The sequence below is a fragment of the Lissotriton helveticus genome, chromosome 11 (assembly GCF_964261635.1).
Source record: "Lissotriton helveticus chromosome 11, aLisHel1.1, whole genome shotgun sequence".
NCBI lineage: Eukaryota > Metazoa > Chordata > Amphibia > Caudata > Salamandridae > Lissotriton > Lissotriton helveticus.
This window is the reverse complement of record NC_136072.1, coordinates 1,057,404,103-1,057,416,250: the sequence shown is the minus strand read 5'-3', so window position 1 is coordinate 1,057,416,250 and position 12,148 is coordinate 1,057,404,103. Positions and strand designations below refer to the sequence as shown.

At 49.9% G+C, this 12,148-nt stretch overlaps 1 protein-coding gene across 2 annotated transcripts in view; it reads right to left on the bottom strand.

Moving 5' to 3' along the window:
* KNTC1 (kinetochore associated 1) overlaps positions 1-12,148 on the bottom strand; it is a 913,665-nt gene that overhangs the window by 442,353 nt on the left and 459,164 nt on the right. For both annotated transcript variants that reach the window (XM_078667574.1, XM_078667573.1), the window contains exons 43-44: positions 11,380-11,489; positions 10,775-10,997 (exon numbers count right to left, since the gene is read on the bottom strand). In XM_078667574.1, the coding sequence (XP_078523700.1) occupies positions 10,775-10,997; positions 11,380-11,489 (333 nt within the window). The remainder of the gene's footprint in view (positions 1-10,774; positions 10,998-11,379; positions 11,490-12,148) is intronic.

The following is a 12,148-nucleotide window of genomic DNA, read 5'->3' as shown; positions in this document are numbered from 1 at the left end:
GTGGCTAGTAACCTTGGCAAAACTTGAATCAATAACTCGGGCAATTCTTTACATTTGTCCCCAAGACCGGTACCTGGTACTCGTATTTTATCTTCAGCTTCTAGAGCTGTCCAATCAATCTTTTTCTCTCCCACCTCCCATTCTTTTTCCTTGAGTTTTTCATATACCCCTGGGGGCAACAGGACCTTTAGCATTTTAATGATATCAGGATATGTGTACTCTCCCATACGGAGCATGTCTTTCAATTCTCGATGGAACCCTGCTGGGTCTTTGTCGTGACAGGGAATTAATTTCTTCATCTCTAAGAGTTCCATCTTTGTGATAGGGGTGTAAACAAATACTCGTTGCATTTCACCACCCGCTGTCCTAACTGGGTGTACTTCTCGTAACGGATGCTGACTATCTATGTAAAATGATTTACTTTCTGGAGGTGAGACATGAACAAAATGCGGATTCAGGAACGTTCTATATTTGTGGCGCTGTTCTAGAATGATACTAATTAAATCGGTACCTAGACCTCTCCATCTATATTGGAGTAACTCGTTCAGAACATCATGTAACGGACCTGGATCGGAATGTTGTCCCTCATACAGTGTAATGAGGTGTTGGATCATATACATACCCACCAGTCGCTGCTCGGCTGGGGGCAGTTTCAGAAACATTTGTGCCACTATTTCATCTGGAAAAGTGGTAGAATCAGTAGCCCATCGGACTGCTGATCGGGCTAGTTCTTGTTCATGCATGGTACTAAGTTCACTATAACCGATTCGTGATTTCAGAATGTGATCGGTAGCTTGAAATACTTGCTCTAGATTCTCTTGTTCTGGTGCTGGAAGAGGAAAAACTTTCTTGTGTTCTAGGCGTGAATGTCGGTCTGGAAATCTAGATTTACCTACATACGCTATTCTGGTGGGATTCTCGTCGTCTACCTCTTCAGTATCAGTGTTGTCTTCTTTCTCGCTTACTTGTGCTGCTTTACGTTGCTCGTGCAACCTTATTATTTCCCTACGAATCTTCTTGTACATACTCTCTATACTACTGAGTATCTTGTGTCTTCCCTCGGCTATATGATCACTCCACTTTGTCAGAACTCTCATTTCGATCGGATCTTTAGTCGGACAATCGTGTTCCCTTATTAAACAATTGATTAAAAATTTTAATAGCATGAGCGGAGTCTCAGCTTTCCTTAGAGACATGATTTCGCCAATACTTTCTGGATCGTCTCCTGTACGGATGAAACGATATATTCTGTCTAGATCTTCTTTCATATTCGGTAGGGTGTCCAAATACTCGGTCACCCGTCTTACACGCAATGAATATATAACCATATTATCATCGCCTGGGACTGGATCATAACGGCATTCGGTGAGAGCTCGTCTGATATCTGCAACGGACTGATGTTTGGGCGTACGCTGTAACGCACGTTCATGTAACTCGACTAACGTTACACGTTTGTGTGGCGGCGGGGTACCCGGAGGACCTCCCCCCGCGGCCCCTAAACTAGAATCGTCGACTGATACTCTTCGTGCTGGCAGAGTGACCGATATAGCGGGTACTTGTACTACGGGCTGGACCGGGGGTACCGTAACAGGTGCTGTAACAGGTGCCCCGGTGGCTGGAGGAACAGGAATTACATTATTTACAGGAGCTGGCGGAACAGGATTTGCATATTCTGGGACTGTGTCGTCCAAATAGGACGAGAGAAAAATATCAGCTGCGGTCGGTTTGTGACGTAGCTTATTCGGAACCAATGTCGGCGGAAAATTACATGGTGCTTCCGGGGTTGCTTTTGGCAAGCCTTCGGCAAGAAGAGGATACATACCCTTAATGAGGGCATTTCTCTGTCTGTCTGACTGTTCGGCTTTAACTCGTTCACCTACTTCGATTAATTCCCTTTCTTGGGCTCTTTCTGAGGACTCTCTACTTAATTCTGACTTTCTGATTTCTTTTTCGGTTCTTTTATGAGATTCTTTGCGCCATAACTCGATGGCATCTTTCTGGGACTGTCTGGATTTCTTTTTCCATAATGCTTCTTCTACTCGCATGATGCACTCGGCATCCCATGTACCTGATACGGGCCATCTATATTTTTCCTCTAATTCTTTGGTGTACTCTACCCATAAATCTAGATATAATATGGCACTTATGCCATGCTTGTGATACATAAAATGACCTGGACTGTCCCTAGGCGGGACAGGAACTGCTTCCTCGAGCAGACCTTTTCTAGTTTTTAACTGACGTAACTTTGAGAACAGAGGCATAACTTAGGCTGGAGTCTGGACACAGTACAATACACGATAAACACAATAATAACTTTAAGAAAACAAATCACTCATACCACGACATTGAAAACACATGAAATAACATTTAAAATAACAGTTCGGACAGAATATTACCTGAAATACTGAGAACAGAACACATGAATTTCTCGAGAACAGAACTGACTAAAATGACTAGATGCACTGCTAAAACAGTACGAAACTTACCGGTCTCATAAAGAGACACGTCAGGACCCGCATCCACCTAGGTGGACACTTCGTGTTGGATCTGTGTACCCAAACCCACGGACCAGAGACAAATTAATTGACCCTGTCTAGATACTACCCCAGCAACGGTACTCACCGGGCAGCAAGAACGGAAGGCCTCGGACTGGACTGGACTGCTACGACGACGGACGGACGAACTTCGGACTTCAGTTACATTACAGGTGGGCCTCCGGATACCTCGGACCTTGGACTCTCGGCTTGGGCTCTGGTCGGGACTCGCCGCGTTCCTCCACCGCCTCGTCTGGATGCTGGACCGCAACCTCCGTCTCCTCCGTGGGCCTGAGGGATACTTGAAGCAGAAATATCTGCACGTGGCCGGTATGGTTCCGTCACGGCTGCAGAGGATCAGGGGGCCTGCGTGGCTTCTCCGGCGCGTGGGGAAAGGGCAAGTCCCTGTTCGGGCGCCATTATGTGGTAAATAAATAATTAATTACCGGTTCTATTTTTGACTGGATACAATATAAACAGATAGCTCAATAAATAAGAGTCAAGATTCGAGGTAGCTGGAGTTGACAGGCTTTAATTAAGCATAAAAGGACAGGAACAGGACAGCCTGTACGGGAATGGGATGGCAGCTGCCGGGGGCAGGAATAGGCAAAAAGGCTTGGGATGACTTTTAATAACAGTGCACAGTATATATAGTTAAACAAAATACATTACATTCAATACAGTAGGCGTAGCAGTAGGCGGGGTTTCGTAGCAGTCGCGAAAGATAAGGGCAACATGATGTAACAAGAAGGCGTGTACAGGGCGTATACATAGACATGTGATGCAAACGTAACAGAATATGTCATAAATGGGGCGGAAACATGGAGGGGGCTACCTGAGCAGCTGGGACCTCTAACCTAGTGGTGCGCGCAAACTGACAATGACGTGTTATCAGGGAAAACTGGGGGGCTATGACTTCTGCGCTAGAAGAGGAGACTAAAGTCTGGAGGGTCAGAGCGACATGTACCCAGGCATATCTAGTATCTGTTGTTTAGAGTACATGTTGATAGAATCCAAAAGTTATCAGGGTAAAGGCTAACAGACATTAAGACTGGTGCATGCATTATTCTACATGTAGTTCGTGTGCGAGGAATATTCTATGAATATTAATACAGTATTTCTCTTACATGGAGACATAAAGGCTAGACTATGACGGAAACTATTGATGCGATTCAGTAGCTTAGGAATGCAGAGAAGGAGGGCTGGACTGATAACTAGAAACATAACATACTCTTGGCAGACTGAGAGGCCGAGCCGGGCACTGCGAGGCATGAAAGTAAGCTAAGGGTCAGGGATACAGGTGGGGGCTGTATCGCTCCTTGGAGAGGGTTCAGGAAACAGGAGCTGAATCTGAGTCCGGGCCCTTTTGAGGCCTAGAAACGGGGATAATTCAATGAATTAACGTGCACACTGTAAAACGTGGCAACGTAGGATTACATAGGCCTAATATTCGTTGCTTTCACGAAGACTGGAAACTGGCATACTAGAGATGGACACAACTGTAATTGCATCTTTAATCGATCAGAAGGGAATACATGCATATCGATCATGCACATATAGCATAAGATGGGGAACACGTAGGCACATATAACATGGCAAAATTTACTTTTCCACAGGTCGTGCAGGAAGCGCTGTGCAGGTTTCTTCAAGATGGCCGTCTCCACGTTGCTCGTCGCACCCACGGGTCCCAGCTGTGCTGTGGATGTGGGTAGAGGTCAGAGAGGTCTGGAGTTCCGGGTCTTGTCGAGCTGGGTCGTCGGATTCCGGGATGGAAGGACTCTGCAGCAAACCGCACAGGAGCTTGATGGTGCCTGCGAAGCAGGATGGTCACTCCCTGACCATAGGGGAGATTCTTCAGTCTTCTGATGTTCAGGAGGTCGAAGGTCAAGAGTTTCTTCGTGGAAGGTTGTCAAGATTAATCTAACTTGGAATGGGACCAGCTCCTACCTTTATCCGGCTAAAGGGGGCTGCACTACGACTAGGTCCCTCCCCTGGGTGGGACCAGGAAGGGGGGTGGCTACACCCCCTTTCCTTTGTCCAGTTTCCCGCCAGAGCTGGGGCTGGAGTGCCCCAGCAACTGGTTGGAACCGGTGTATGCACAGGGCACCTTGTGTGCCCCAGGCATGTCTCATTCCTTTCAGCCTAAGCCTACCCAATACACAAAATCCTGTCTGAGGTGGTGCTAGCACCTCCCAAGGCAGGAAACCCTTTGTCCAAGCCACCCTCGCTGGAAGGACTCCCAGCAGCAGGAGGTCAGACTTGTGTCTGTGGTGGCAGCATCCATTTTGTGATGCTGAGGCTTGAGTTAACTTTAACCGGGGTTTACAGTTACATACATGTCGTGTCCCTCTAGAAGGGTGGAATGCTAACCCCGTCGCCAGAATTGGCGAGGGGTTAGTATTCCAATTCGTATGACACCTTACTCGACATGTTTTGATAATGCTATGCCAAAGTTAGCATTTAACCGCGAGGATTATAATGCACTTAAGAGTATATGGTATAGCGTTATCATGGAACAGCTATTAGGACTTGGTTCCGCAAGCTGCAAATGGGCTCAGCTCATGCCAGAGCACCATCTCACATAAATCCAAGCACTCTGCCTTCAGGATTGATAAGGCCTGCCATAGGAGTGACTGATAGGAATATATGTGTCCATTTTAGGGTTAGATATAGGAATACTATATCTAAAGCAAAGGGTGTTTACACCACCTTGCCCCAGCTGTCGTGCAGCCAGTTGTGTCAGTTAAAGATGGCCAGCCAGGGGTGGCATAATACATGCTGCAGCCCCTGGTAGGCCCTGGGTACACCTATGCTCTGGATACCTAAGGTATACTGTACAGGGACTGATAAGGTGGCCCAGTACCAATTGGTAAATGCACCTAAGGTACATGCTTGTCAATTTAGAGAGAGAACAGCTAGGCTGTGGGTCTGATTAGCAGGCCCACAGCCAGGGAAAGTCGTAAACCAGTGAAGCAAAAAGCAAAAATCTGGGGTGGCCATGGGATTGCAGACCCCACTCTCCTACAACGACTCACTGAGAGATGGTCCGCTTGTGCACCGCCCGTCCCTTCTTCACGTCCAAGTAACCAACAAAGAGCTGGTCGTCCACCTGGAACTGGCGTGTGCGGTCTAGATAAAAGGAAAGCGCACGTTTTGGGTCCAGACGGTGGAGCCTCTCTCCCTCTTTCGAGGGATGCGGAAAGAAGGTGGGCAAGGTTATGAAAGGCTGTAACCACCTTGGGCAGTAAAGAAGGACGAGTTCTCAAGACAACTTTGTCCGGATGGACAGAGAGGAAAGGAGGTTTAGAAGATAGAGCCTGGAGCTCACGTACTCTCCTGGCAGAGGTGATGGCAACCAGGAATGCAGTCTTAAGAGTCAGAAGACGAAGAGGGCAATTGTGAAGTGGCTCGAAAGGAGCGCACATCAAATAGGTTAGAACAAGGTTCAAGTCCCACTGAGGCATCACAAAAGGAACAGGAGGAAACATGTGCGTGATGCCTTTCAAGAATCTATTTACAACAGGGGACTTGAAAAGAGAAGGCTGATCAGGAAGCCTCAAAAAGGCTGAAATGGCAGAGAGGTAGCCTTTGATAGTGCCCAGAGCAGAGCCCTGCTGGGCAAGAGAAAGTAAAAAGAGGAGAACCTCTGAAAGGGGGGCAGAAAGTGGATCCACAGCCTTTGCTGTGCACCATGTCACAAATTCTTTCCACCTGCAGGTGTTTACCGATTTTGTGGAGGGATGCCTGGCTGCCAGAATCGCATCACAGACTTCAGGGGGCAAGTCAAATGGCCTCAAATGCAGCCGCTCAATCTCCACGCATGGAGGTGGAGGCTGGACAGGTTCAGGTGGAGGACCGTCCCTGCTGCTGCGACAAAAGGTCCTCCTGAAGAGGCAGACGAATCGGGGGATCGACTGACATGCTGAGGAGCTCGGGATACCAGTATCTTCATGCCCAGTCCGGCGCCACAAGGATGACTTGGGCCAGGTTGCGCCTGATCTTCTTCAGCACTCTGGGCAGAAGTGGTATAGGCGGAAAGGCGCACAACAGACCGCAGCTTCACTCACGACGAAAAGCGTCTCCAAGCGAGTGCCGCCTTGGAAATTCCAATGCGCAGAACTGATGACATTGCGCGTTCTCTTCTGTGGCGAATAGATCTAACCAAGGCTCTCCCCACTGCTGAAAGAGGCCTTCCGCCACGTCCGAGTTCAGACGCTATTCGTGATCCATCATGCACCGGCGGCTGAGTTCGTCCGCCATGGCGTTCAGGGAACCCGCAAGGTGTTGAACCACCAGGGTGACGCCTTGGTGTTCCAGCCATTGCCAGAGGCGCAGAGCCTCCTGACAAAGGGTCCACGACCCACCCCGCCCAGTTTGTTGCAGTACCACATGGTGGTGGTGTTGTCCGTGAACACCAGCACTACAGTTCCCCGGACAGAGGGAAGGAATGCTTTCAGTTTAAGCAGGATCGCCCGCAGCTCCAGAAGGTTGATGTGGAGCTGGGACTCCGCCAGGGACCAGAGGCCTCTGATCTCCGCCTCTCCCATGGGGTCCCCCAGCCCTGGAGGGACGCATCCGTCACAACTACGTGCTCCGGTTGGGGTAGAAAGAGGTATCTGCCGCTGACCCAATCAAGGTCCGTGAGCCACAACTGCAACTGTCTCGCAGTGCCCTCCGAGATCCGGACGTGGTCGGACTAGTTGCCCTGATGCTGGGCCCATTGAAACTTCAGGTCCCACTGCAGAGCCCGCATCCGCCACCTGGCGTGATGCACCAGAAGGATGCAGGAGGCCATCAGCCCCAGAAGCCGCAGCGTCAACCTGACTGAGACTCGGGATAAAGGCTGAAAGAACGGAATCAGAGCCTGAATATCCCGAACCCGCTGCTCGGGAGGATAAACCCGAAACTGCACAGAGTCCTGAACCGTTCCGATTGAAGAGGAGTTTCTGAGAGGGGCACAGGTGCGACTTCGGCACATTGATGGAGAACCCCAGCAGGTGCAGGAGGACGGCCGTAGTCTGGAGGTGGCTGACTGCCTGGTGCGAGCCCTCCTTCAACAACCCCTGATCTGGGCAGATGAGCTGCGACCACCACCATCACTTTTGTGAACACCCAAGGGGCGCTGGTAAGGCCAAAGGGGAGCACCGTAAACTGAAAGTGCTCGTGGCCTACCGTGAACCGCAGGTAACGACGGTGGGCCAGCAGGACTGGGATATGGGAAAATAAGCATCCTGCAAGTCCAACGCTACCATCCAGTCTCCAGGGTCCAGGGCAGCTAGGACCTGAGCTAAAGTCAGCATCTTGAACTTCTCCTTCCGGAGGAAGCCGTTGACGCTCCGGAGGTCCAAGATAGGGCATAGGCCTCCTTTGACCTTCTTGGGTACCAGAAAGTAGTTGGAATAGCAACCACGTCCTACTTCTGGCCCAGGAATGCGCTTGACGGCCCCCTTGGCCAAGAGGGCTATAACTTCCTCCTGCAGAAGTTGCAAGTGATCCCCCGACAAGCGGTGGTACTGCGGTGGCATGGCTGGAGAGGTCGCCTCGAAGGGGAGGGAGTAGGCCCTTCAGACCACTTGCAGCACCCACCTGTCCGATGTGATGGTACGCCAGTGAAGGAGGTGATGGCGAACCCTGCACCCCACTGGCGTCGAATGGGCCTGAAAGCTTGGACTAAGAGGGCTTTGAGGCAGATGCTGCAGGGGCGGATGTGGACTGACCTTGCCATTGTGCCCCGTCACCGCGGTTACCACGTCCGCGACCGCGTTGAGGTTGGTTCTGCAGCCTGTGGCTAGCTGGACGTGTGGGGGCGCCCCTTCCTTGGCCACGAAAGGGACGGAAGTTTGCTGGCGTTGGCTGAGGCCCAAGGACTTGGCCGTAGCCCTGGAGTCCTTGAAAGGCTCCAGCACACTGTCCGCTGTGTCGCCAAAGAGGCGAAGGCCATCAAAAGGCATGTCTATGAGGGTGGCCTGGACATCCCCCGAAAAGTTGGTGGATCTCAGCCAGGCGTGACGGCGAACTACCGCTGTCGTTGCAATTGCCCTACCCAGCGAGTCCGAGGTATCAAGTCCACACTGTATCGAATAGCGTGCTGCTTCCCGTCCCTTCGCTAGAGCTTGGGTAAGCTTTGCCTGGACCTCCACCGGGCACTGCGGTAGCACTTCCGCAACCGTATCCCACAGAGAGTGGGTGTAACGGTCCAAAAGGCAGGCGGTGTTGACAGACCGCAACCCCAAACTTAGGGAGGAGAACAGTTTCTTCCCAAACTGATCGTACCGTTTGGATTCCCGAACAGGAGGAGCGGTCGGGAATACGGTCTGGGATGTAGAGGCCTGGAACACCAGGCTCTCGGGAGTGGGGTGAACGGACAGGAAGATGGGGTCGCCCGGAGCCCGGCGGTGGCGTCGGGCCACGTTCTGATCCACAGGGAGGCCTGTAGAGGGCTTGGACCAAGTGCCCAACAGAACGTCTGTGACGGCTTCGTTAAACGGCAGGAGAGGCTCCGAGGAGCTTGTCTGTGGTTTGAGCACCTCAGTGAGGAGGTTAGTCCTCACGGCCGCGACAGGGAGCTCAAGAGCCAAGGCCTTGGCTGCCCTTGTCAACACCACGCTGTAAGCAGCCGTAGCCATGGTAGTAGGGGAGACAAAACCAGTGTCGGGCGAAGTGTCCAGACCACTGGCATCCCCCAGCTAGTCTGGCCAGTCCTGGCTCAACTGGCACTGCAATTGCAGAGGGTCCTCAGACCCCTCCCAGTTTTCCTCGTCATCCATCTCCTGATAGTCAGGGAAAAATGATGGAGCCGGGTCGTCGATGAAAGGCTCACCGATCGGCGTCGAAGACTGCGCCGGGCAGGGCCTCTCCGACGCCGGGGCTGGAACCAGGGACGACATCGTCCGGGGACGGCGTCAAGGGCGACACCCTTGGTGACGGCGCCAGCGGAGGGGTCGTAAGGTCGACTGGCAACGTCCCGGATCTAGGCCTGGATCCTGAGGAGCCCTGCGGCGTCTGAACCGGAGTCAGCGCCGGAGCACCCGACGGCACCGGGGCCGGAGCCGCCGGCCCGCTAGTGCTCCCAGACGGACCCGCGGGGCCCGAAGGCATCTCGGCGGGTTCCGACGGAGAGAAGTGCGACCTCATGGTCGTGAGGAAAGCACTAATCACGTGCAGCCCAGGGACCGGCGGGTATGGAGCTGGACGCGGCACTTGCGGCTCCGGCTGAGCCGCGTGGGCGGTGTCGCCCGAACCCCCGGCCGCGTCGCGCGAGCGTAGGAAGAGCGAGGACGCCTCTTTTGACTTCTTTTTTGAGTGCCTCGACTTACCTGAGGACTTGGAGCCCGACGAGTGGTGTTGACTCGAACGTCGATGACTGCAGCCGCGCGACCGGTTACTCTACCTCCTCCAGTAAAGGTACCAATGGTGGGGGTCGGTCACCGACATCAAGCAGTGACAATCCTCACAAGGTTTAAACCCGGGCATCCTTACCGGCACCGCGAGTCGAAGATCGACTCGAGAGGTGATCCAAAATAGATTTAAAAAATTGTCAAAAAATGACTAAGAGTACTGTTCTTCCCAGATCTGCACTTGCTGGTGTGGAAAAAAGAATAACTGACATCAGCGCGCAAGGGTGGCGTCTAAGTGCTCCGGCGACGTCATCCCAGCGATCACGACGCCGACGACGGACTCGGAGCCGCAGACGATGCCTACCGACGCGCAGGGGTACTGCTACGCAAAACTTTCCGGATCCAGTCTGACGCCTGGGGATATTCTAAGGTAAGGAATCTAACACTAACCTGTTTCTTTCAGATGGACCACTGATTTGCTACCAATCTGAGTTTTATCCACATGGCCATTGTAATGTCTGCTTCAGGCAAAATGAAAAATATTACAACAATCATGGGTATATTGTGGGTGTAACAATCGCAACAAGGAATTCTTTCATTGATCCCTTGGAATGTGTCATGACCATTTACTCAATATTCAGTTTGTTGCACCAGCACCTTTCCTCTATCTGATATACAAAAGAAGACAATACATCCACTGTAGCTATTGGGGAAAGGTGGTTCTCTCAATCTGGCCAATCATTCAGCAGAACATATAGTAAAACTGGTAAGTTGAAAGGAATAGTATGAGGATTCAATAGTGTGGTCTTTTGGGGGGAAATGGCTCTTTGATGCACGGATTATACACACATTTTACAAGCTGTTTTCAGAGAACATTTTATTTGGATTCAACTGCTGTCCTACCTTGAGCAGTATTCCACTCAGGCTGATAACCAAATTATTTGAGCTTTGCAGTAAAGGAATAATGTCCAATGCTCTAGACAGAGCCTCAGCATGTGGCAACTGCAGGGTCTCTTCCACTACCTCTTCTACGGTGTCTTCTTCACTTAACTTTATGTTGGCACCTTGGAGAAGGAGTGTCTCTATGTACATCTGGAGGGCTGCATCGCTGTTCAAGTGAAAGGTCCTGAAGAGAAACATCATTATTCAACAACATTTTGCTAGAAAAGTCAGAAATAAAGGTATATGTGAGACAAGATAATTTGCAGGATTCACAATTTAAAACTGAAACACTTATTAAAGTTGTTGCTTTCCAGTAAACTTCCCTGTATTCATTTTTGGCTTTTTACACAGTGTGGGCTTAGTCCAAAGCGACTATTAACTGGTTTGCATGTATGAAAGAGATTAGATTAGAAGGTGGTTTAGAGCTATAGGTGGTGTAACAATACATAAAGGGACAATGCTACAAATGAATTCAAATTGCTTTACAGACAATAAGAAATTATAAATAGGACATGGAATCAAAAAATAAATCTATAGTAAAATAAATATATACAATTGAATATTACCTGCAGTACTTCAGTAGAAGGGTAGTGTCCACTTTTGTATTCTGCACAAGGGTCCTAATGAGCGTTTTCTTTCTCTCTGAACAGAGACGAAACACAGACTGAAAAGAAATCTGGGAAAAAAGATGAAAAGCAGTCATGTAGGGAAAGAAATGTGTGCTTTCATACAGAAAACAAAATAAATCCTTAGTATACCTTGAGGTGCTCCTTCACCAAAGAAGTTCCATTGGAGGTTGGGAATGTAAAATGTTTGGTGGATTCTAACAGATGGCTGATAAGGATGAATAGGTGCATCTACTTTACCTTAATATAGAGGTTGGAGACACTTGATTGTGACACTATTATGCTACTCTCCTACTATCGACCAATATATGATACACTTTAGTTTGTTGAATCACCCTCCCGATGCCCCCACCCCGTGTTCTCTCTATCCTAAGAAATTGGTATAAGCCATCCCTACATCCAAAGTTTACCTGAACTCTATTGTAGCGGGATCAATGACTTGCGCCGTCTTATATTATTTGTTACCTGATTGTATATCGGTATGTTTTCTGTACATTACTGTTATCCTATTATGTTAGTGACTATTATACTGCTCCCATTATGTCTGTTCAGTCCTGTTGCCCCTACCCCTGTCTCTGTGAAGCGCTCTGATATCTGTAAAGATCTTGTTCGCGCTATATAAAACTTTGAATAAATAAATAAATTATCCAACTCGGTCTACATACATCTATACTTATTTTCTCATTACCTTTGTAGCTGGAAGGTAGAT